This window comes from Theropithecus gelada, chromosome 13 (assembly GCF_003255815.1).
Source record: "Theropithecus gelada isolate Dixy chromosome 13, Tgel_1.0, whole genome shotgun sequence".
Lineage (NCBI taxonomy): Eukaryota > Metazoa > Chordata > Mammalia > Primates > Cercopithecidae > Theropithecus > Theropithecus gelada.
The window spans coordinates 23640794-23667511 of NC_037681.1; the positions used below are offsets into that span (position 1 = coordinate 23640794).

Below are 26718 nucleotides of genomic sequence, written 5' to 3' on the forward strand. Positions count from 1 at the left end.
CTGATGAGTGTAGGGGCCTGTGAGCGTGGGGTCTCTGACAACTGAGACGTGGGAGCCCAACCCCAAGCTCCCCGGTGAAGGAGGACGGCACCTCCGAGGCTACCAGCCAAGGTGGGCAGGACAGAGCACAGGACAGGCTGCAGAGACCAGGAGAGGCCCAGGACGGGCAGAGCCTGTGTCTACAGCAGTGAAAATGCATCACACCAGTTCAGCCCAGGGCGCGAGCCGGGCGCCCACCACTGCCGCAGCCAGCGGGAGTCCCATGGCCCCCGGGAGTTCCATCCTAGGGCGGCGTGAAGAGCACACGTCTGTCCATCTGCATTTTTCCTGGGTCAGGAAAGAGAAAATGGACAGAGACCCAGGAGATGCAGTCACAGGGCAGAGCTCCTGAAAGAATGAGCCGAGCATCTGTGCAGCGTGGATTTATTTTATTTCATTGTTTACTCTGAAGAGAAAGAAGAGTTACTATTGCAGGAACATTTTTTTAAAAAGTGAAACTCCTAACACCCTTAAAACAGAAAACGTTGTTATTCACATAACAATGTGGGGCTCCGTCTCTGCCGACAGGGGCTGGGTTCGGGCGTCAGCTGTGCCGTCGACAACAGCTCCATTCACCCCATTCATAAACGCTGCTGCTAGAGGAAGGGGACAGCGGCTCTCCCAGAGAGGGAGCACCTGGAAAATGAGTCACCGCCAAAGAGCTGTGACTGTTTGAGAACCTGCCAAGAGCATAACCGCCCAGTGGAACCTGGATAACTCAGGCCCGGGAGTCACAGCAGGATGTGGTACTTCAGGGCCCTGGGCACCCTGTTGATCACGAGCCTCCCGTCATAGCTCAGGGAGGCAAACAGCCACGGGTCGGCCGAGGACCAGTCCACAGCGTAGACGCTGTCCTCGTGCTCCTCGTAGGTGGCGATGACGTTGTCCTGCAGGGGCTCCTTGCTCCTGCAATGCAACAGAGACGGCCGTGAGCTCGGCAGCTCCGGTGGGCCGGCCAGGAGAGGCGCAGGGAGGACGCGAGTGCTGCCATCAGGAGACACGAGAGGTCCCGGGGCCTCAGCTTTCTCCGCTGTGGGATGGGAGGAATTAGAGGAGCCCACGCTAAGGACAGTGGGGTGGTCCCTGCAGAAGCCAGAAACCCTCACTGTCGCCGTGAGGAGCAGGCGTTCCTCAAAAGGTTTATGGAAATCGGCGACATTGGCACGTGGTATCTTGGTTGCTTCTGTCCTTGGCCCACGGGTGTCTGGGGTGATATTCTGTCGAAGGTCTTCCAAGGGCTTCCTTTGCTCAGGGGAAAGACTGGGGGAAGCGGTCACCGTGTCTGGATAACACAGGATGTAAAAACCCCTGTCGCTTGAGCAGAAAGGACCCTGGGAAGCAGCTGGTCCAGCTCCTGGCTGTGCAGGACTCGGCGGCTGGGGCCCGAGGGGCCGTGCTAGGATGGGAGTGGGGCTGGACTGAGGATCTCCCCCCACAACACCAAGAGGAGGACGACCCTAGCCCAGTGGGAACAGCAGGGGCGTGACCTGCCTGGCCTCACCCAGGATGTTTTCCCACCTCGCCTCCCTTGACTGAGTTACCCTCACTGGGAGCCCTGGCCAGGGGATCCTCACACAACAGCCACCACTTCCTCAGCATATGGCGTGTGCGTAGGGAGGGGCCCTGCCTGGCTCACGGTGGCCACTTTCCAGCGGACACAGGCTTCTCTGGCACTTTCCTTCCCATTTCACAAAAAAATTCCCACATAATTTGTGTACCGCATTCGAACTGCTTTTGCATTTCTTTGTAGGAAAATGCTTCGCCCCCCACAGCAAGACAGACGGACCCTCCAGAACTCGCACGGTCTCTGGGAAGTTGGCTTCCCACAAAGTGGACCTGCCAGTGGCCAACTGCTGTTGTGTGACAAATGCCAGGTGCAAACCCTCAGGGGGAATAATGGTTTCCTGACTGCAGCAAGACATCAGGACTGAGGGGTGTCCTAAGACGTCTGTGTAGCCCTGATCACCTCCTTCCTTCCTGCCTTGCTCCCATGACACTGCCGCCGCCCGGAGGACAACTCCAGCAGTCTTCCGACCAACGGGCCCATCGGGCTCCTTCCCTAACAGGGACAGACACGGTGAGCAAGTGCAGACTCCCCGGGCCACTGGCAGAGAGGATGGTAAAGGAAGCCAGGCCCAAAGGCACCAGGAGACCACTGGGCACACTCCACCGTGCGTGTGCTTAAATACTATTCTACGGCGGACTGAGTTTCTAAGGATCGAACAGAAAAACAACAGAGTCTGGCTCACGCCTGTAATCCTAGCACTTTGGAAGGCTGAAGTGGGCAGATCGCTTGAGCTCAGGAGTTTGAGACCAGCTTGGGCGACATGGCAAAACTCTGTGTCTATAAAAAAATTAGCCAGGCATGGTGCCGTGCACCTGTTGTCCCAGCTAATTGGGAGGCTGAGGTAAGAGGATCACCTGAGCCCAGGAGTTCAAGGCTGCAGTGAGCCATGATCGTGCCACTGCACACCAGCTTGGGTGACGGAGTGAGACCCTGTCTCAAAAACAAAACAAAGCCAGTAGAGTCAAAAGACAAACAGATGGGCCCATCGCCACTGCAGAAGAGAGTCCGAAGACAGAGGTCTTCTCACAGAGGAATTTGAGACCAAGTTCAGGTGGGTAGGGGAAGAATTCAGACAAAAAACAGTGCAAAGGATCCCAAAACAGAGTGACAGACCCCACCATATTTCAGGGCTCTAACTGTCCAACTTCACAGGGTTTTATTCCAGAACCTCCTTCCTCTGGAACCTGGGGCATGAATCTCTGCGGTTGCATCTGAGTCGTGCCCAGTCAGCCCCCAGGAAGCAGCTGCCACTTGTGAAGGTGGGCCACTGAAGGACACAGGGGCCCTGGCACTGCACCGCTGACCAGATGTGGGCATGAAGAGGGTGCCCTTAGCAATCTCCCATCTCACCTAGGATCGGAAATCAAAGTGCACCAGAAAAAGCTTGGGGAAAATCCAGAACAATGAGGGTATGACTAGAAAACACACATCACGATTGACCACATTTTGTAGAGTATCTAGAAGCGAAGTAGGACCTGCGTTTGAACTGGGAAGGTTGGCCTGGAGTCTCAGCCCTGCGACCAGTCAGTGGAAGGCCCATGAGCTGATGGCCAACAACCTGACCCCAACACGCTCAAATCCACGCCAGTGAAGACGCTGATTGGGATGCGTCTCTTACAGGGAGTGCTGTGAGGACTGGGATATATTCGTTCTCATTATTGTTCATGCTCAAGTTTGAAGACCAGTGACAGTCTTTTAAATCTTACAGATTTAAAATATTATTATTCTTATTGCATTCAATAAGAATACAAACACGAACACAGAGAGATCTATTTTAAAACCGCACCTAACCCCAACCCACCTGCAGTGCCTCCCACCAGGGCTGCTAATGACGGCACCCCTGGAACTGTGGGTCCCCACAGCTGCAGGGGGGAAGGACAGTGTCCCCCAGACGCGCACCTGTAAGCTTTCTATCTACACAGCCTGGCTCGGGAGATGGCTGCGGGGAAAGGAGGCTCTGGTACGGTGTGAGCCGCTTTGCAGTGCATGCCCTTACTTCTCTTCGGAACGGTGGTCCTCCTGGTCACTGATGTCATCGTCGTCTACCAAGTGGCCAAAGGGCTCCGACGAGATGGACACCATGTTGGAAAGGATGACTCTGCTGTCACTGCTGCCAGTGAGGACCAGCTGGTCGTGAGAGTGGTTGTAGCGGACGTTCCACACCCTGCAGAGGGCAAAGCAGCTACTGAAATGACCCGTCACCCGCAGCAACACCAACAACACGCCACACCGGCTCTGAGGGCCCCACTAGGCTGGGCCTCACGTTAGACACTGCCAGGCAATGAGCCCCAATCCCAGGGCCTGACAGAAGGCAGTCTTCCGCTGAGGGTGGGTTTGCTGTAGGTTTCTCTTGAGTCCCAACAGACAGACAGGGAAGACTAAATGTTGGCTGAAAACTGCAGGAGGAGAAGGCTGATCACTCAATATTTCAGACAAGCTTTCTAAAATTCGAAAATAAAAACAAAAAAAAACTGCCCCAGAAGCAACATGTGGATTAGCGATATCCTATAATATCAAACAAGCCTCACGGCATGTTCCCAGTTGGCAGTGACTGTGGGTCCTGAGACCAGGGCATGGCGGCCTCCTGGGGCACAAGGGCTGTCCTTGGTTTTGGCTACTGGGATCAGCTTTCTTTCTGGCACGGGTCCTAGAGCCTGGGAGCTTCTGCCTCCCAGTCATGCTGAGGCCAAAACAAGCTCCAGGGCCCGGGTGGCAGACAGTGCTGGGCGCTTGACACTAGGAGGTGCACCCAGCATGGCCAGGGGCACAGGGAGGCCCAGCCACTCAGACCACAGGAAATTCCAGCAAGTCACTGAATTTATCAAAACTGTGCACTAGTAATCCAGGCTTTTTACTTTCCGATTGCAAAAACAATATAGCTTCAGATAAGTAATTCAAACAATTCAGAGATGCAGGGAATGCCCCTCTTTGACTGGGGGAGGATTCCTGAGGAGCTTTTGGCTCTTACTCTTTCAGACATTTCCTCTGCATACCTCTGTCACTCACACTTGTGTACACCCCTGCATGTGCACACACGTTTTATTTGCATAAAAATGGATTCATGCTGTACATGCCACTGTACAACTTGATCTTTTTACTTAGCAAAAAGTACTAGGCACATTTAAAAACATTCAAATAATATGTTAGGGAGAATGAGTGACCTCGGACATCTTCCCAAAGCCACACAGAGACGCTCCACATTCTCCTGACAGCTGCCTCATCTCCGCTGCATGGATGTCACCTAATTTACTTAACCAGTCCCCTAGTGATGGACATTTGGGTGGTTTCCAGGTTTCCAGCATTACAAACAATGCTGTGTGAACATCTGTGCACATTTATTTTTACATACTTGAACCAGCACTGTTTCAAGAGAAAACAGAATTTAATGTTTTTCTTCTTTTCCTATGTTTATAAATCACAAACATTCAGATTTGGAATTAGTGTTTCTTTAGGAAAAATAAAACTGGGTTGATTGAATGATGCACAGCAGCACAAACGAAGCTGGTTTGTGTCTTTCCCAATGGCAAAGTAATTAGCAAAATCAATTGCATGATCCCCTCTTTCCTGAAGCAGCCAGGAGTGGCCCTACCAGTGGGAGTGCTCCTCCAGGGTCTTCACGGGTTCGGTGACGTTTCGGGTGTCCCAGAACTTCACCTTACAGTCGTCTCCGCAGCTGGCCAAGTAGTACTGCTTGTTGGGATTGAAGTCAAGATCCCGCACCAGCTGTCCGTGGGCACTCTCTATGCAATAGATCTGGCTGAGGGAGAAGGAAGAACAGTAGAGAAAAATAGCAAACGGATTATGCAAAGCCACTGAGTGCTGCAGGCACGACTGGTTTCCCGGGACCCTGTCGAATCCCCCGGCCCAGGGTGCTCTCGTCTCCTTGGCGTTCCTGCCCTGCAGGAGGAGGCTGGCACCAGCGCCTCCAACCCAGCAACCCTGTGCGGTCGCGCCACGCTCATCTCTCCAGGAGCTTATCTGTGACCCTCCGGGCGAGCCACGGAAGGGATTTTGCTTTGCAGCCGTTAAAAATGTGACTTAGTATCTTGAGAATGAGAGCATGCCAGAGGGGCTGCAGCCGCCACGGGGACTCTGAGGCAGACGTCTGGACAGGATGCCCGACACATTTCTGGAAGGATGTAGTGAAGAAGGAAAAGAAAAAGACAGGGAATGAAGGTAGAATATAGTGTTGGGAAATTTTATATATATATACACATATATATGTATGTATACACACACAAAAATATCTATCTATATACAGATCTATATATATACAGAGAGAGAGAGAGAAAGTGGGGAGCAATGGGGAAGGCCATGGAAGCAGGAAGGGACCAGCTATCTATCTATCTATAGATATATATATATAGAGAGAGAGAGAGAGAAAGGGAGGAGCAGTGGGGAAGGCCATGGAAGCCGGAAGGGCTGTGTCAGCTGGGCTTACCCTTCCACTGTCCACACCAGCTCCAGGTCCAGCACTGCTGGTGGCCAGTGCAACCCACTTGCTCCAGGGCAGGAGAAGGGGACTCTTTGAAATGAGTCACACGGCTGTTCACAGCACATGCGTTCTCACACTCACGTGTGCATCTGTGGGCACACCCACATATGTATGTACACACACACGCACACATCCACACATGAGAGGGCAGACATGCACACCTGCACTCACACACCTCACTTTGCCCTGGATCCTATGGTCCTTGGCTGCTCCTCGCAGGGTCTGAAGTCATAATATCCTGCCTATGGCCTCTGATGTCATGAATCCCAGAGGACAGGTCATCTAGTGAGGCTGGACAGTGGCTTGAAACAAAAGGTTGCAACCGGGAAAGCAAAGAACCCATGGCCTGGAGCTGCCCAGCGGCTCCTGCCTGCACGGCCTCCCCAGCACTGCTGTGGGCGGGACTGAAATCACTCCTGCATTGTTTACCTTCCTCACCCGCAGGCTTCAGTGGGGCTGATGAGCAATGGGGAACTTCTGTGCCTTGTAATTTGCTTCACTTATCTGAAGACCATCATTGTTCTCTGCTCTCCAAGGCAGATGAACTCAATTCCTTTCATCTTTTTTCTCTCACATTAGAACTCCCATCCCTAAACCACTTTTAAATCTTCTGGTTTTTATATCCTGCACCTTTTCAATATCTTAATATTTCTTCCCTAAAATATGATACCTAAACCTTTAAATCTTTCAAGAGAAACAGGCAAAGGTAGAAAATTAAAAGCTTGGCAGATTCCCAGGGAACTGGATGGACAGTCGCACGGGCACGACATATTAACTAAAGGTTACTGCATGCTCCATTGCCAGTAACTGTCACACAAAAGCATCACACCACCTAAAAAAGCACCAAAGGCATCCTGGCTCCATGCAAACCAAAGCTGTCTGCAAAAGGAGAAATGACAGTCAGTGAGAAGGCGCCAGGACCCTCTGGGCTGTGCTGGCACGTCCTCACCACAGACACAACACGGGCAAAATGAGGCCACTGCCAGATGTCGCCCATCAAAGCCACGGGCATCTTTTTGTTTGCTTATTTGTTTGGTCTGTAACATCAGTCTTTGAGTTTCTTGTCTTCAGATACTGAAATTCTTCATATCCTTCAAAGAACCATGCAGACGAAGGACATGATGACCACAGGACATGGAGAAATGGATTTCAGCAGGATGTTCATCACGGGCTGAGTCTGTGGTTTCCAGCTTCTGATCAGGAAACCAAATGAGCCCTCTGCACAGACGTGCACAAGGGAGGAAGTGGCGACTGATTCTTCATTAGCCCCTGAGTTTTCAGAGGGGCCTTGGAACTAAATCTAAAGTTGTGCCCCCACCCTGGAATCAACACGAGTTACTGCATGACATCCGTCTTTTCAGCTCGGTGATAAATTATGGTGTGCTGAGGGGATAAACTGTATCTTAAAAAAGCTTGTGTGGGCTTCCGTTGCCACGGCAACAGACGTGCTACCATCACTCCTTTGCCTATCAAAATCACAACTGGAACGGAAAACTCGCTCTTATTTGTTCCATTAGAGCTGCTGGCTGTTGGGTATAATTACTTAAATGACAAACTATGATTGCCCTATATAGGTGTGTCTCCAGAAGGCACAGCTACAGTCAAGGACGACCCCAGGAGAGACTTAACCTGGGGACTGCAGCTGTCAGCCTGCAGCGGCTCATCAGAGAAGGGCACCCTGTGGTCCCCATCTCGCTCAGTGTTACAAAAGCCCCAATTCCTAGTTTTCATCGTCAACTGCTGTTAATGCAGGGATATCAACACGGAACATTCAACAGCCACCGAGGTGCACCGGTTCCACGGCAGTGGATGTGCTCGCTTAATCTGGGGTGAAGAAACAAGATGAAGATTTATGATTTCCTGCAAGAACGAGATGGAGACAAACCAACCATGCGCCCCCAAATGCATCTGGCTCACGATCAGCGCCACCGTCATCCCGGTTCTGCTCGCTAAGGGAGGAGAGGAAGCGGGGCCCGTGTGTGGTGGGCTCACTGACCTCATGCTCCGGGTGTCCCAGCCACGGAGGGTGGTGTCGTTCGCTGTGGCCACCTGGGTGCAGTTGTGATGCGGACTCCACCGTCCCGAGGTGAACTTCAGTTGTCCCTTCCCTTCCAGGGAGGCTGAGCTGGCCAGCTGGGAGTGTCATGATGTTTTCCAAAGGAACAAGAAAAGCAGAAGAATGTGAGGTCTGTTCAGAAAATGCAAGAGGATATCCTATATTCAAGGACATTACGGAAAATAATTACTGAGAATAATTAGGAAGCTCTGTCTTTGTTTCCTTTCCTTAAATGGCAAAAATGAACCTTACTTGGGAAAATCTATAAAACTGAGCAGAGCAAAAAATAGAAAGCATATTAATAGGCCTCTATTAAAGAGCACTCGCTTGCAAGTATGTGATTAGAGATAATGAACTCTAACTTCAAGGAAAACAATATAAAATAACTCAAACATCTGGCTCTCCCCAAAGAAAGAGACAAAACAAGTCAGGTCCACCTGACCGGTTCTGGAATAACAAAGGGACAAACACATTTCGGTCCCAATTTGGGGTTTGAATTTCAATGCAAAGGACGACTGCTAAAGGCAAGAAGGGTCCAGGTCTACCCCAGGATCCTCTGTCACACCTGCCCCCAAGTCCTCCTGAGGGACACAGTTCCCACCACTAATTGTGTTAACCTTCAAACCAGCTGTGCTCTTCATAGCCCTCTGAGAGGAGCCTGGGGCAGGTGGCTGGTGAGGTGGGCCTGGCCGGGCCGAGGGCAGGTCCAAATGGAGCTGCTAGACAGGCCGTGAGAGGCCCAAGGACCGAGCTGGTGCTGGGGTTTATTCACCATCTCACGAGATTTACCAAGGGGCTTTGCTGGGCAGGGGCAGGGTGGGCACCCAGGCTTGGGGTGAACAAGGCCTGGAGGTCCCTACAGAGTGAGTGCCCGCTGCATAGACAGGAAGGGGCTCTGCCTGGAAACCACCACTCAGAACGGAAAGACAGGCAGTTCCCAGTGAGAAACAGGGCACGTCTAAGCCACGGGTAAAGGGCTTTCCGGAAAGAGCACACCAGCTGCAGATGCTCCTTGTGTCTCCCAGCAAGAGGCCTCCCAACTTCAGAGGTGGCCACTGGGAGGCGTGAGCTCCAAGACCTGGTGTCCCCCCTGTCCTGTGCAAACAGGCTGTGGGAGAGACTGAGAACTCAGAACAGTCCTGGTCAGAAGCCGAGAAGGACCCTCATCAGTAAGAGATGAGACACTACGCTCAGTCAGGGAGAGAGGCCACACCTTCATCTCCCACTCCTAAAGCCGGCTCTGATGCTTAGGAAAAGTTTCTGGCAACTGAAAGCCACCATCCTTGCAGAGCCTTGTGGTGAGAAGAGGTCAAGAGAAGGTGGGGACACAAGAGACCCACTGGGGGGAAAGGGTACCCATGACTCCATATCTGGGCAGAAGTGAGGAGGTTGTGTCTGCATCTAGGCAGCCACAGGGGGTGTGTCTGCATCTGGACAGAGGTGACATGTGTGTCTGCATCTGGGCAGGCTTGAGGGGTTGTGTCTGCATCTGGGCAGAGGTGACAGGGGCGTGTCTGCATCTGGACAGGCATGGGGGAAATATGTCGGCATCTGGGCAGGCATGGGGGGTTGTGTCTGCATCTGGGCAGGCATGGGCGATTATGTCTGCATCTGGGCAGGCATGGGCGGTTGTGTCTGTATCCGGGCAGAGGTGACAGGGGCGTGTCTGCATCTGGGCTTGTATGGCAGGGTGTGTCCACATCTGGGAACAGGCAAGGGGGTTAGGGCTGGGGTGGCACCTGGGGCCTCACTGAGAGCCGGGAGAAGAACAGCCACAGTGATGGTCAGAGGAACTCTCTAGGAATCGCTTGGACAGGGGCACCGGCAGGCCGAGGAGTGGACCTGTCTACTCCCTCCCAGGCCCAAGCGGATGGCTGCTGACGGGCTCCTTCTCTTGTTTATGGAGAGTCTCCCGCATGCCCCTGGCCCAGCTCCCCTGTGCCCAGGTCCCTGCCCACCCTGGCCCACCACTTTCATCCCCACAACCAAGTGACTTTCAGGAAGTCAAAGGACATCTCCTTAGGAAAAGCTCCGGGCTTTTGTTTTACAATATCCCTGGTAAACTATCTGCTCTACTGTCGTATGTACCAACGGTGACTTACTGATCCTCTCTCCACAGTAAGCTGAAGGGCTATTTCTGTTCCATGCAGGAAATATTAATTGCATTCCTGCTGTGTGGGGACACTTGGCAGGCGTGTGTCCCACGCAGGGACCAAGCAGGAAGATGCCAGGAGCACACAGAGGAGGAGGCTGGAGCAGCCGCCACGTGTGGGGCCTCGGGAAGCCTGTGCAGAACTGAAAGGTGGACACAGGGGCAGGGCAGGGAGGGTGGCAGGGGCAGACACCAGAACGCGCAAGCACGTGTGATCACGGCGGGGTTAAGCTTGAGTCATGAACACCAGGCCAAGGCGTGCGCGGCGAGAGTCTGGTCGGCTCACCAAGGCAGCCAGCGCAGCGCCAGGCAGAACGGCGGGGACAGGGCTGGAACCAAGCACTGAACTTGGTGAGGACAGCCAGGGTCCAGGCCAGCTGTCAGCAGGACAGAGTGACCGAACCAGAAAGGCTGAGCAGGTCTCGGGTTATGGGCAGGGAGGCGGGCCAGGGCCTGTGCACTCGGCACAGTGACAGCAGCAAGTGCAGCAGCTCGGACGCCAGACTCGAACTAGTGCCAGCAAAGGGAAACTGAACCTGAGGAGCCCGGGGTGTCTCAGGACCAAGAGGTGGGAACTACGTTGGACTTTGGGGCTGCCGAGCCCCAGGCACGTGCTCCCACCCTGAGCTGGGCCCCTCTCTCCACACCAGCTCTGTTTCTCTCTTTCTCACTCCGGCCTGGCTCCCGTAGGTCCACAGGGCAGGAGGCAAAGGCACCGGGAACACCAGGGCCTGATATCCCCCTGACCAGGCACCCAAAGATAAGCCAACCCCTAGACGTCACCCCAAATTCCTGGAGAAGGAGGTAGACTGGCACAGCCGGGCCAGGCACTCGCCAGGAACAATCAACCATGGCAGAGGGGGGGATGTTAACAAAAGAGGGGAGTGCTCTGCTCATAAAATCAGAGGCGCCTCCCACCTTTCTATGTCACTCCATCAGATTTTACAGCATCTCCTCCTTCTCATTACCTTTCCTTTGCTACAAGGGCGCATCTTTTCCAGCTGGCGCAGGAGGCGGGCTCCCAAGAATGCTCAGCATGGACCCAGGCACAGAGCGGGGGCACAGGCGCCGCAGGGAGGGAGGGCGTGGCTCCCACAGCAAGCTCCAAGGGACCATGTAGTGTGCAGGGTGGCACACAGGAGCCAAGGAGAGGGTCCCCCTCGCAAAGCTACCGAGGGAGAAAGAAAATGGAGCTGGAAAATTCACGACCCTAAACGCTAAGCCACAAGAAAACCTTTAGTAAAAGCCAATTTGGGAGTAAGTCAAAATAAATGTTGCCAACAGCAATGATGGAATACAGTTTCCTAAAGAGAAGAATTGGTAGCAACATTACCTCAAAAACTAGCAATGATTCCAGTGTACACATTATTTCAGAAACACAGGGTGAGCTAATTTTTGGCTTTAACTTTGGCAACTTACAGTTAGTTAGGTTCAATGTTTTTTATTTTATGTTATTTTACTGTTTTATTTTATTTTGAGATGGAGTCTCACCCTACCGCCAAGGTTGGAGTGCAGTGGAGCGATCTCAGCTCACTGCAAGCTCCGCCACCCAGGTTCACGCCATTCTCCTGCCTCAGCCTCCCAAGTAGCTGGGACTACAGGCACCCGCCACCACGCCCGGCTAATTTTTTGTATTTTTAGTAGAAATGGGGTTTCACCGTGTTAGCCAGGATGGTCTCAATTTCCTGCCCTTGTGATCTGCCCGCCTTGGCCTCCCAAAGTGCTGAGATTACAGGCGTGAGCCACCGTGCCTGACCTAGGTTCAATGTCTTAACTTCCACATGGACAATATGAATGAAGAAATACTTTTGTAGTAATCCCTTTAGGTAAACAAAAAACAAGTCAAGTGAAATTTTTTACAGGTACTATTTCAGCTTTCTGAAGACCTGCTTATCAGGTTAATGATTATTCACTGATGACAATGAATATAGTAAAAAAGACCAATAAGCAGATATGATGAGAAGGTTGGATATTGTTTCTAACTAATCAATACTGTGGTCCAGCTAACCTTCTACTAACTGTATTGGTTCATTATGAAACTCTTTAGGAAGACAGAATGCAAGGTCACATTGCTAGAAGGTAACGCAAATTAGGCAGAGTGACCTGGACACGTTCTTGATGACTCGTGCGTGGGAAACGCCATAGGGCCATTTCAGAAGGAGAAGGCCCAGAACCTCGAGCCACACACTGCAAGCTGAGCCCCCAGCACAGCCATTCTGCCATCCCAATGCAAGCTGAGCCCCCAGCACAGCCATTCTGCCATCCCAATGCAAGCTGAGCCCCCAGCACAGCCATTCTGCCATCCCAAGCTCCTGCATTTCATCAGCTTCTAACCCCATAAGCGCTCCTTGCAGAAGTTCAGTCAGCAAGACGGAGCACTGCTTGCGTCCAAAACTCACGGGATAAAACACGTCCGAGCCTTCAGCTTATGGACTTGTCTAGATTTTTGAAAGAGTAAGTTGATTAGGCCACCAACCAACCACCAATTAGCCTTGCAAGTGATCAAGTATTTATTGAGCAAGCTCCTCGGCCGTGCCGAGTGCCATGATGGCAGACGTGGGTTTTGTTCTCACACTCACTGTCTAGCTGCAGAGGTAAAGGTGTGCAACGAAAAGAAATTACTCAACAAATACAACTCGTTATCAGTTATTCAATGTCAGGCCCTGTGCTGAGCTTTTATGTTCATTTCCTAGTGAAATTATCACAAGTCACATGATGTAGATGTGAATATCCCCATTTGACAGATAAGAAAACTGAGGTTTGGAACAATTAAATAATTGTACAATGTTTTAAAAGCTAGCTAACAAGTGACAAAGCCAGGGTAAATGATAATAACGTACGTTGAGACGGATTTCAAAGAAAGTAGAACTCATCCAGGTTAGAGTAACTAAGGAAAGTTTTCATGAGGCTTAGGAACTGAGATGGGCTTTACTGACTGAACAGAACCTAAATCAGTGAAACACAGGAGTGAGCCATTCCTAGCAAAAACAAAAGCCTCACCAAGCAGAGAGGCAGGTAACGTAAACAAACCTGATTGAAGGGGAACCACGTGCCGGTAGTCAGAGACAAAACAGACCCAGCCAGGAGGCCAAAACAGCACAGCACTGAGTCGGGTGGGAGAGCCCACAGTCAGGGCGCCTCCTCCAGCTGGAGGGTAGATAAAAAAAGCAGAGCTGGCAGAGGTGAAGCTGTGACGTGAGGTGGCTGAAAACCCCGGAAGCTGCAGGCAGAAGAGGCCCATGGTCAGCAGCGTGTGGGATGGACCCCGGACTTGGTGGCCTGTGGAGTCCCTGGACTTGGTGGCCTGTGGAGTCCCTGCCCCAGAGCAAGGCTGGCCTCTAACCAGCATAGCAGGGTGGGGTCCCTCGGCGGATTAGATGAGAAGAGATCTGGGCTTCATCTTGCTGGCTGAGATGAGGCAAGCTCCACACTGCGGAGCCACATGGCCAGGAGCTGAGGGCAGTCTCTGGACAACAGCTAGAGGAATCCAGACCCTCAGTCCAGCGGCCCAGAAGGAGCCACATTTGACCAGCAGCAAGCCCAGCCCACTGACCCTGAGACCACAGCCTCGTGCGAGGAAGGCTTCCAGCAGAGGACCCAGCTGAGGTGTGCCTGGATTCCAGGTTATCCACACAAAAGCTGAGGTCACACACGTGGGCCGTGCTGAGCATTTCGAGGTCATCTGTTCCAGCAACAGACAACTAACACGAGGCACTGACCAGAGGTGAGGGGGAGACGCCCCCAGAGAAGGGGAGACCCTGCTGGATCTCAGCAGCTCAGTGGCGGGCTCTGGCCCCCATCACTCCACAGCTGGGAAAACTAGAACCCAGGGAGAACGGGCGAGCTGCCTGTGGCCACAGCCAGCCAGAGGCAGAAACAGGGAATGTCTCCTGACTCCACTCCACTGATCATGCTAATGCCTGTACTCCCAGGCCCTGAAAACTTCACGCTCACAGGTGCAGAGAAGTCTGGAAGGTAAATTTTAATAAAAGCCTGAAAGATATTTCACCATCAATTTCTGAGGGTCTACTCAGGGCAGACGGTACAGTGTAAGTTGTAAGGTTAATCAATCACATTTTTTGGTTTCCTGGGGACACAGAGACAGAACTCAGCGAGAACTCCACAGGGCGCGATGCATGCGGTAATCTTTTCCAGCATTAAAGAAGAATATTCAGTGCTTCCCAGTCCAAAAGCAATGATTAAAGGCGCCCACAAAACTTTCAAGGGAGATGTTACTAATGCCGGGACATGAACAAAAGAATACACCTCCTAACGAGCAGAATGATGTGCCTGGCATCGTCTTTAGCAGTTCATGTGGAGCATATCTAAGAAGAGTCTCAGCACAAGAATTTGAAAGACAAAAAGCTGTACTTCCTGCCATCAACAGCCACAGAGCTGACAAGGGTGGCTTGATTTGGGGGACAGGAAACCCACAGAGAACACAGCACTGCGCTCACAGCAGACCCTACTACGTGCTGGCATGCTCACAGCAGACCCTACTACGCGTAGGCTGCACTTACAGCAGACCCTATTACATGCAGGCCATGCTCATAGCAGACCCTACTACGTGTGGAACTGCTCACAGCAGACCCTACTACTTGCAGGCCGCGCTCACAGCAGACCCTAACACCTGCACGCTGACCAATACCAAGGAAACTGGAGGGTCAGCAGAGGCAGGCACGCACCACCCTCTCACCACGGCCAGAGAACAGCAGGGTGAAGAAACAGCAAGGCGTTTCCAGGGCGCAGGACACACGAAGCACCTGGTGCAGGCGTGTCCCAGGTTGTGCACCCTGGGCTGCATGGCAGGCGGGAGGGGCTGGCTCACAAAATGGCCATGCCCACCCCACCCTGAGCCCCTTCCCATCCCATCCTCAGGGACCGACACTGCTCTGAACCGAGCAGGAGGAAACTGTTCTCACCAATGACTAGTTTAGACATGACTTGCCATTGTGTCTGACAATTGGACAGAGGCACCTCTAAGAAAGGCCTTCCTTACAGAGATGCAGAGAAATCTGCTTTCTCTGCACAGGAATTGTGGGAGTCTGCATGTGATGGCTGGAACTGCTGCAGCTGCCCTGCAGTCACGAAGGCAGAAAGCAGTCACACGTGGATACGGCAGAGTGGAAAGATGCACAGCAACTGAGGCCTTGATGCTGTGGAGATGCTGAATCACTTTATTTCCATACTTCTTGTTACAGCAGATAATAAAGATTCCTCATTTGTTTAAGTCATTCCCTGTCTCCTGCAGCCAAATACATCCTAACTGCTGCACCTGTAATGCCCATTTGAGAATGCCAATGACACCTCTGGAAACTTCTCTTCCCTATCTCTGGTTGGGAATTCCAGTCCCAGCTTTGAACGTGAATACCCCGAGCTTGAATCTCAGCTCTGCTTCCCAGTAAGCCACCATCAGCAGATTACTTAGTCTCTTTGGGGCTTGGCTCCAGCTCCCATAACTCACGTACAGCATGATATTAAAGAATCCACCCTGCAGGGTTATAAGGATTAAAGGAGATAATACATGTCAAATGTCCAGACAGTGCCTAGCACGTGGCAGGCATCTTAAACATGTTTTTCTTCGTCTTTACTATGACTCAAAAAAACAGCACCTTGGAACATTCCGAAGAGTTCTGAGCGGTCTCTATGCAGGGCGAACACTGACACTGCCTTCTGGAGCACTAGGGTCTGACGGAGGCGATGGAAATGAAATCTGCTGCAGTCCCTGAGACCCAGCGCCACCTTCAGGATGCAGAAGAAAAAGAAAAGGAAGAGGATCTGGGGAGGGCTGGGCTCTCCTGGCAGGACACCCAGGCTCTTGTGGTGGGATACCTGGCTGCTGGGGCTCCTGTTTCCAGATGGCAGGAGCTGGTAGCACCAGGGGCCAGAGAAAGGGTGAAGGTGGGTCCTGCCAGGGTCACACAGCAGGTAGGCCCTTGGCCCTGAGGGATGCTGCACACCCAGCTTGAATGGGACACAGACCCCCAGCAGGCTGCAGGCTCCCACACACCATCAAGGGCACCATCTCCTGGGGAGACAATGTCTGAGGTGCACAGAGCTGACCCCCATGAGAGTCTGCAATGTGGCCTCCTGGAAGAGTAGCACCTTCCTGTATTAGAAAATGTACACAGGGCATCAGCTGTCCCCATTAGGTGACAGGACGTGATGTTTTAAACTTATTTTTAGTTTATTTCTAAAAGGATTCTATTTGTAGGACGAATATAACTAAAAGGGTTTTTTCACTCCTCCTTTGCTATACCAAAATCTAAGCTCTGTTTCTGGAGAAAAACTGTGTGTCTTAAACCCCAAAATGCAGATTTGACCTCAGTTTTACACACTCAAAATTGGAAAGGCCATGAGTACAGATCTGAATTTTTTTTTACCAAGATATACTAAACTATAAAAAATATTTCTGCAACCCCAATTAGACATTAGTGATCTGTTGGAGAGGTGGGTCTAATTAGAGGCAATTCTTGGGAGAGGGAAAAAGATCTTTTCAAAAGAATAATGAGGGCAGAAAACACTGGGAGCAGCATGTCATGAAAGCACGCCGGATCCCTCGTGTCTGAAACGTAATGATCACTTGCTGACTTTGGGGAAAGTCATTTAATTATGAAGGAGACACAGACTGCTTTCTGGGACCTCATGTTCTGTCTTGCCTCTGCACGAGGGTCTTCTTGGTGACCCTCCTATTGGGTGACCTTCGCCCATGGCCCAGTGTTGGAGATCATGTATTACAGCTGCTCCGTCCGCATCCATGTACCCATGCACCCATCCACGCGTCCACCCATCCGCCCGTCCATCTACCCGACAGGCACATACTAAGTGCTTGCTGTGAGAAACGCTGTTGTCCTGTAACCTGTAATTCCACTGTTAAATTGACACTTGGTCAGGCCAAGGAACATGTCCCAGGTCACACTGTTAAGGAGTGGCAGGAAGGGGACCTGGTTTTGCAGGCTGCACTGCCGCCCCAGCTACAGGAGGACTTACTGCCTCCAGGCCTCCCTCGCCGCCCCCAGCTTAGGTCGTCCTGGACTCCGTGCACCTTCCACTGACCCGTGCCTGTCCCAGCTATTCCAGCAAAACCTCAAATCTTACATTCAATGCATCATCTAGATACTGCAGGCCCTATAACCGCATGGCACATTAGAAAAGGCAGAGGCTCTGTGTTGGCCATCAAAGCTCCAGCAGCATGTCACAGCTCAGGTGGCCCTCGGACATGGCAGACACTCAGAACAGGGTGCTGATAGAGAGCTTGTGCCGAAGCTCCCCAGGGTGAGTGGCTCCTCTTTCTTAAAGACGCCTGGTTCTAAAAACACACAATTTGTTTTGTATCACCAGAAAGAAGTCTTTGAAGAGCTTGGGAAACAGACGTTCAGTTGCTCTCTAGCAACCAGAGCCACCAGCACCCAGCCACTTTTGTGTTTTAATGAATTTTATTCAAGATCTGAGTGGAAGACTAAAAAGAAAATGCTAGTGCGCTCCAAAATTTTAAAATCAAACTATATACATAGTTTTATGATATTAAAACTATGCAACTTGGTAAATTATACTATGATATCAAAATATGCAACTTAGTAAATCACTGACTACATATTTTCTTAAAGATAATATCCAAATATATATAGATATATAATATATAATGTATATAAAAAACAAATGTCCAAAACATAAATTTCGCTGACCATTGTCTGAAACCCCTGGCTATAAAGGTGACATTTATTTTAATGACAAAGTCTCTGCTCAAAATATTTTGGAATGTCTTTTTATGAGTCTCACAAAGAAATCGGTTTTCATGTGGTTTTAACCCGTTTTCCACTAATCGGCTTTTGCAAAGCTTGCCTACCTATTTTATTTACCAGATTTTGTTCCAATCAACTTTTTCCAAAAATCAAATTCATGCTCATGGGACAAAATGTCACTGATCATTCAAGATACTCAAGTAAGAGCAAGTTATCTGAGAACCTCACAGACCTGAAGGAGGACAGGAGAGGTCTGGGCAGGCAGGTGCCGCTGTGAACGCCTCTGTGCCTGGGTGGGACTCACTCCCAGGGCATCAGACCTGACCTGCAGCCCCAAATCTGGCACTCAGACCACGTCACCTTCAGAAACTTCCTCTGCTTCCATTAGCTTTCCTCATCTGTCAGTTGGGAGGGGCCCAACTATATGACGACGAGGTCTGTGTCTCTGTTTAAAAGGACTACTTAAAAATAGTGAGAAATGACCATGTGTTGGGAAAAGTCCTCACTACCCTCTCCAAAGTGAGCTCACTGAGTATCTGTTGAATAAATTTGGCCATGGCATTCTGGTATGCTTGGGGCGTGGCTGACTTCTTGCAGTCATAACTCAACACCAAATCCCCCAGGACACACTCGGCAGGTCCTTCCGTGCGCGAGGCCCACGGCAGGTCCCTCTTCCGTGCGCGAGGCCCGTGGCAGGTCCTTCTTCCGTGCGCGAGGCCCATGGCGGGTCCTTCTTCCGTGCGTGAGGCCTGTGGCGGGTTCTTGCATGAGTGAGGCTCGTGGCAGGTGCAGGCGTCTGGGGCCATCCCTGCTCCTCCACGCCCGTATTCCTCCTCCCCACACGGCCTCCAGCCTGGGAATCACAGCACACACAGGGTCCATGCACGCTCATTTGGAATGTTTAGATTCTTCCCTCTAATTGCACAAGGGAAGAGCTCTCATATTATCAACGTCTCCAGAAGCAGGAACAACTAGTGGAAGCGGGTGACCGGCACCATCTTTTCCGGGACGCCTGCTGCCGGGAATGCAGAGCGTATACCCGTTCCGTGTTTCTCTCACTAAGTACAATGAAAGCCTGGACACTGCACATACAACAGAGGGTGATTTGAAAGTTGGAGAGAGAGGGCAGGCCCACGAGGGGCATGAGGAGACACGCGGTGGGGCTCCCTGGGGTCTCCTTCTGCCTCATTCACTCCAGACCTGGAGCTGAAGAAGCAGGCAGCCAGGAAACACCACCAAGTAAGGCCCCAGAAGAGCCCACTGAAAGCCACGTTTTCAAAAAGGGGCAGCCGAGTAGGACACAAAACCCCTAGACAGTAACCATGTACTCCAGACAAGCAGCCCAGAAAAACCATGTCCGTGCTACCCCAACAGGGAAGCCTGGACTCCGTGTCCCCCGCACGGCGAGGGTGGTGGAAGGAGGCCCAGACACCCTTGTGCCTCTTAACCAAAGTGGACCATGACGTCACTGTCAAATGCACAGCGATCAGCCCCTCAGGAGAAAGCAGGAGACGATCTTCAGCATCCGAGTCATCTCAGCTCTCAGCCCTGGGACAAGGGACAATGCATAAAAGGAAAAACTGACAAACTGAACTTCATCGACATGGAGAACCTTCCGGACAATGGAGCATTACTCAGTGATAAAAAGAAATGCGCTTTCAAGCCATGAAAAGACCTGGAGAAACCTTCACTGCTTATGACAAAGGGACAGAAACCAATCTAAAAATCATCCACACTGTATGGTTCCAACTCTGTGACATCTTGGAAAAGGCAAAACGATGGAGATGGTGAAAACATCGGGTTTGCAAAGCGCTTGGAGGGAGAGCATGAGGAAAGAATCATCGTTGGGGCACAGAGGATTTTCGGGGCCGTGAAACAACTCTGTGTGACACCACAGTGGAAGACAGGTGTCAGGACACATTTGTCCAAACCCACAGAACGTCCAGCACCAAGAGGGAGCCCTAATGTCAACGAGGGGCTCTGGGTGACGGTGATGTGCCCGTGTGGGTTCATCAGTGATAACAAAGGTCTCACACCAGCGGGGGATATGCTGAGAGTGGGGGAGGCTGTAGGAAATCTCTGTATCATCCACTCAATTTTGCCGTGAACTTAAAACTGTTCTAAAAAAAAAAAAGAGAGAGAAACTTTTACTCTGAAAAAGACCCTACTAAAAAAAGGAAAAGAAAAGTGACAGAATAGGGAAGAACATTGCCAGCCGCCTCCACCTCTCAGGAGCAGAGACCTAAAATGCGAAGGGAACGTCTTCTCATTCAGGGTGAACGCACCCGTCCCACCCACATCTGTTTGTCCAGAACTCAGTCCACGGCCACACCCGGCTACAGAGAGGCTGGGGAGTGAGGCTTGTCCTGGTTTGTATTGCCACAGAGGACAGGAGACAGACACTAGGACAAGGAGGTGCCCCTGAACACCCCCACGGCAATGACAGCCACATGCAGGGGTGAGCATGCTTGATTTCTAGACAAGAAAACAATGTCCGCAGGCGAGTTGAGGAGGTCCCGGTGCTGCTGTCCCATTCTCCATGTTCAGGTCTTCTCAGGGTTTACCTCCCCCTTCTTTTTTTTTTTTTTTTTTTTTTTGAGACGGAGTCTCGCTCTGTCGCCAGGCTGGAGTGCAGTGGTGTGATCTTGGCTCACTGCAACCTCTGTCTCCCAGGTTCAAGCAATTCTCCCTGTCCCAGGCTCCTGACTAGCTGGGATTGCAGGCACATGTCACGCCTGGCTAATTTATTTTTATTTTTAGTAGAGACGGGGTTTCATGACGTTGGCCAGGCTGGCCTTGAACTCCTGATGTAAGGTGATCCACCCGCCTCAGCCTCCCAAAGTGCTGGGATTACAGGCGTGAGCCACCGCGCCTGGCCTAGCTCCCACTTCTAAGTGAGAGCATAGTTTGGGTGGAGGATGGGAGGAGAGAGGACTGTAAACTCCCCATCGGTGCTGTGCTTATTACCTGGGTCATGAAGTCATCTGTACACCACACCCCTGTGACATGCAATTTACCTACGTCACAACCTGCACACGTACCCCTGAACCTAAAACGCAAGTTTAAAAATAAATAAATAAAATTTTAATAAAATATCAGAAATAAAAAGACAATTGAATCCACCTATGGGCACGTTGCTGTGAACAGGAGGGTGGCCGCTGGAACCAGTGGTCAGGTTCTACACACGAAGTTCTCCACTTTAACAAAACAAGCTTCTTTCTTTCCTCTGCACCGCGTCTCTTCCAGTTTGGAGAACAAGAAAGATGAAAACAGAACAGGCTTTCCAAGGTGCACTGGCAAGGGGCCACAGAACCCACCAACCGCCACCAAGTTCTGAGCCCCTCCCCACAAGCCCTGACATTAAACTCGGCTTCTGCCCACTGCTCTCTTGGTCCCCAAAACACAAACGCTGTTTGCATTTACAGACACCCTGAACGTGGCGTTGCTGCTGTTGCTAGGAGCACCCCCCAGCTTATGTTTGTTTATCTGATCCTCCTGCGCTACATTTTAAACCTCTGATTAGAAACTTTCCAACAGAAACACTGTGTTCCTGAAGCACACTCCCTTCCTTCGAAGAGGTGCTGTGTGTCACGCCGAGCAGATGGCACTCTCTAGATGGCCACCTTCAAGGAGCTCCTGCTCTCCTGTGTGAACAGAAGGCAGAGGTGGCAGCAAATCCTCAAGCAAGCTTCCTTCTTCTGGCTTACTGTCGGCTCCTTGACAGAAGCTATTTATTTCATGGCGAGTGAAAGCTGGGAGAGGCAAAGATGAATGAGCAAGCACAGACACAGGGTGGCCATCCCTCTGCCCTCACTGGGGTCTGTGGCCCCCACGGAACCTTCCACTCCAGGCCTCCCCTGAGTTCTGCTAATGATTATAAATGGCAAGGAATCTCTGATTTAATTGCAAAAGGTAATGATGCAGTGAGCATGAGATTAGATTCACCACAGAAGGCAATATCCTCAAACAATAAAAAAACATTGAGAAGCTGGGTGTGAAGATGGCTGAAATCGATAGGAAGGTTTCTGTATTAAATACTGTAGTGGAGGGTCACAAAGTGATATTGACAGAACTGCTGACAGTGGATAAAAAAGGGGGAGAGAAAACTAAATTGATCTCTGCAGAAAATAAGTTACAGATTAATCACCCTACCATGAAATCCATTTGAGATGACCGAGGCTCTGAAGATGTGTTCACAGTTTGATTACAGAATAGGTCTCCAAAGTTGGGGCAGATGAGAACCTGCTGCATCCTAACGTGTGGGACTTGGGGTTTCCTTTCTCCCTGGCAACCTCCCTGAGACGGCGAGCACAGTAGGTGTGCAGAAGGCTCCAGCCAGCTCTTCCCACACCAGGAGCAGAGCCCTCTCCCCAGGTGTCTACACCAGGAGCGGGACCCTCTGCCCAAGTGTCTACACCAGGAGCAGAGCCTTCTCCCCAAGTGTCTACACCAGGAGCGGAGCCCTCTTCCCAAGTGTCTGCACCAGGAGCAGAGCCTTCTTCCCAAGTGTCTGCACCCACCAGGAGCTAAGCCCTCTGCCCAAGTGTCTACACCAGGAGCAGAGCCCTCTGCCCAAGTGTCTACACCAGGAGCAGAGCCCTCTGCCTAAGTGTCTACACCAGGAGCAGAGCCCTCTCCCCAAGTGTCTACACCAGGAGCTGAGCCCTCTGCCTAAGTGTCTGCACCAGGAAGAGCTGGGCCCTCTGCCCAAGTGTCTTGCCTAAAGCCTACCATGAGCCTGGCGTTTCAATAGGAAAGTATTTTCCTCCTTCTTCCTGGAGCTTTACGGTTAAGTGGGAACGCCCCGCGAAAACGCAGAGGGAAGCGACAAGGAAGGCATCGCCTTCGACCGTGACCAGGACTCTGCCAAATCTCCCGGAAGGTGGAGACTGTGAACATACCTCCCCGGCCTGCAGGTGTGGTCCACAGGGGTCAATCTCAGGCATGAGACCTCCCCGGCCTGCAGGTGTGGTCCACAGGGGTCAATCTCAGGCATGAAATATGATTCAAGTTTCCTGTTTTATCTTAAAAGTTTGTGTGAAATTTGCATTCTACTCCAAGATATGAAGCTATGCCTTACATTTAAAGTTTCTCATAAAAATAATAAATCTCTTCCTTAAATACCATTGATGCTCTGGGTGAATGCCCAACACTTAATTCCACAGTGAAGGCTGTGAGACTCCCTTTTGTCCATTCAGAGGTTTAAAGCTTTAACAGGACATTTAATATTTTTAAGTCTTACTTCTGTGCCACTTATTAATAATGATGGATCATTATTCATGCCACCTCGTCAGCCTAGAGGGGTGAGGAAAGGACTTATTAATATTCTAAGGCACCATGAGGGAGAAGAGCTAAAAAAACATGTTAGGAACAAATAAATATAAGATGAGGCCATCACTGGAGAAATCTATCCAATGAATGCTTGCGCAATCCCTTTGACTGTGTGTAGGCAACGCGGCCCCCGAGGCGTAAATGACATTGTAAGCGCTATCAGTTCAAAGTTCTTCCCTTTTCTCTTTTCTAAAGTGGTTACTTTGACATAAACAAACGCAATGAAATTATGAATGCATGTAAAAACCACATTTTAAAGCAGAAAATTTTAAGAAGTCAAATATGAAAAATATATATTAATATTTACTCTGTGAGAGACAAAGTATTCAAACGATGCATATTTAAAAGCAAAACTCAACCCAAAGAAAGTGCTAAACGTTATTTTCATAACTCATGCAAATACATGAAAAGAGCGAGGCACCACTATGAAATTAAAATGTTATAATTGCTCCTACTTAAAGTATGATTTTACCCAAATATACTTTAAGAATCCATTCATCAAAAGGACAGCACGCTTGAAACAGTAGAAAATACTCCTGGGCATCCCACTCCCTCCTTTGCTCAAAGTGCAGCAAAAGGCAGATGTTTTGCAAACAGCTGGGTTCTGTGCGTCATCTCTCACAAGCCCTGAGTGACATCTAAACGGCTTTCACCTGAAAGACCCCATCACTCAGTTCTTTGATTGATGATTCAGTCTGTTCATTAACTAAGGTCAAAATTCTAAACTGTTGTGAATCAAGAATTATATTCTGAATTTAGCCCAAAGGCCCTATTTATTTATTTATTTATTATTTTTTATTATACTTTAAGTTCTAGGGTACCTGTGCACAACGTGCAGGTTTGTTACATACGCATACATGTGCCATGTTGGTGTGCTGCACCCATTAACTCGTCATTTACATTAGGTATATCTCCTAATGTTATCCCTCCCCGCTCCCACCACCCCAGGCCCTGGTGTGTGGTGTTCCCCACCCTGTGTCAAGTGTTCTCATTGTTCAGTTCCCACCTATGAGTGAGAACATGCGGTTTCATTTAAAAATACAAAAACAAACGCTGTGTTGTTCCTTTTACTCACCACAGCCTGGCTTGAGCTTTCCTGTAAATCCCACAGCAGGATATGGTTATCGGCCAATGAAATGATTTTCTTCCCATCTCCCATTGGCTCCCACACGACACTAAGAGAAAGAGAAGTACCAAATGTTAACATAAATGTTTGAGATACCCAGGCTGGTAGCTAAGAGCTGTGATACACATTCTTCGTGACGCAGGAACTCTTTTCCTGGCCTGTAGTCGCTAGAGTATTTATCACATTGTCATCTGACAATGCTGACAACACTTTTATTGTCTCACTGTGATGGACTGAATTGTGCCCCCCTCCCCAGATTCGTGTGTGAAAGTCCCAGCCCCCCACCCGGTGTGACGCTGCAGATGATCCTCGATGTACACGGGGGCTATGTCCCCACATCCATCGTAAGTTTAAAACCCCGTGAGCTGAAAATGCAGTGAATGTCAGAGCCAGCCTAGCCTACCTTAAACACGCTCACAACACTCACATCAGCCTACAGCTGGGAAAATCATCCAACACAAGACCTCTTTTATAAGAAAGTGCTGAATATCTCATGTAATGGATTGGATAGAATGGTTGTATGGGACTCAAAATGCAATTTCTACAAATGCATAGTGCTTCCATGCCATTGTAAAGTCAAGAAGCCATAAGTCAGGGACTGTCTGTTACTTGAAATGGAACCTTTGGGAGGTGATTAGGGTTAGAGGAGGTCATGAGGGTGGGGCCCTCGCAATGGGACTCATGCCCTCATAAGAAGAGACGAAGAGGCCTGGAGGGCAGGCTTCCTCTGTCTCTCTCCATCACGTGAGGACACAGCGAGAAGGCAGCTGTCTGCACATCAGGAAGGGAGTCCTCACCAGGAAATGAATCAGCCAGCACTTTGATCCCGGACTTCCCGCCCCAGGAACACATTTTCATATTGACGCCACCCAGTATGTGGCACTTTTTGTGGCAGCCCAAGCTAAGACACTCACCAACGTGGGCTTCATCAGGAACTAAGGAATAGACACTGACCAGCAGTGGCCAACGAGACGTGAGGGAGGCCTGTGGGGGCTGGAGGGTGGAGAGTCTTAGGGAGGCAGAGGGGAGAAGGTGATTTGTACAGGATGCCCACATCCTTTGCAGCGATTCCTTAGGCACGCAAGCATAATGGCAAAATACTCGAGGAGATGGGAGGACAGAGTTTAGAGCAGGGCAGAGGAGCTGCCACCGGCCACACCAGGCTCAAGGTCTGCCCTGCCTGTGACATGAGGCCATTTCCTAATGTTTGAGCCAGCTGGAGCCACAGTTTCCCATCAACTGCAGCCAAAGCCATCCTAAATGATACAATGTGTATTCAGTTACTCCACGAAGACCAAAATCCTCTCACCTCTGCAATAAAGCCATAAAGAGACCAAGAATTTTTCAGTGTGGTCGCAAATATGGATCTCTGTTTTCTCTGGTGAAATTCTTAAACGCTTACTTACAAAGAAGGGAATTTCATTCCATGTGATTCAACTTGTGAGTAATTAAAGACATCAATAAGGTACTACAGTATTTCTTTTTTTTTTTTTTTGAGACGGAGTCTCACTCTGTCACCCAGGCTGGGGTGCAGTGGCCGGATCTCAGCTCACTGCAAGCTTCGCCTCCCGGGTTTACACCATTCTCCTGCCTCAGCCTCCTGAGTAGCTGGGACTACAGGCGTCCACCACCTCGCCCGGTTAGTTTTTTGTATTTCTTAGTAGAGACAGGGTTTCGCCATATTAGCCAGGATGGTCTCGATCTCCTGACCTCGTGATCTGCCCGTCTCGGCCTCCCAAAGTGCTGGGATTACAGGCGTGAGCCACCGCGCCCGGCCACACTATTTCTTTTTAAACAGAACACAATACGAATTGATTGGGGGCACCCTTAAGCATACCTCCCTTACACCATCATCTCGAGACTGTCCATGGAGCTATTACTTGTAATCACATTAACATCATTCAAAACCACAATCTCTTTCTCATTTGTAGCTTAAGGAACACACAGAAAGCTCACAGTACTGTGATCAAAGGCACATCACGCCTACATTAGACCAAGAGTTTATTGTATCTTATCTAATCATAATCATAATAAACACATAATATGTAGTAAACAAGACCAAAACTCTATCGCTAGGATGCTGAAAAATCTGCTCCAAAACCCACTGCTCACATCCAGTTAAGACAATGGCTGATCCTAATGGTGAAGATACTTGTTTGGAGCAAAATGATGACACTTCTCTCCGTAGCCCAGTTATTGCAGGTAAACAC

General features: G+C 50.4%; 1 protein-coding gene across 5 annotated transcripts in view; it reads right to left on the minus strand.

Annotated features, from left to right (window-relative positions):
* Positions 1–411: 411 nt before the first annotated feature.
* The window catches only part of EIPR1 (EARP complex and GARP complex interacting protein 1), a 169751-nt gene continuing 143444 nt past the window's right edge, over positions 412–26718 (minus strand). For all 5 annotated transcript variants that reach the window (XM_025353986.1, XM_025353983.1, XM_025353982.1 and 2 more), the window contains 5 exons: positions 24458–24557; positions 8098–8234; positions 5196–5363; positions 3603–3770; positions 412–945 (listed from right to left, as the gene is read on the minus strand). In XM_025353986.1, coding sequence (XP_025209771.1) covers positions 771–945; positions 3603–3770; positions 5196–5363; positions 8098–8234; positions 24458–24541 — 732 coding nt within the window. In that variant the 5' untranslated portion in view covers positions 24542–24557 and the 3' untranslated portion in view covers positions 412–770. The remainder of the gene's footprint in view (positions 946–3602; positions 3771–5195; positions 5364–8097; positions 8235–24457; positions 24558–26718) is intronic.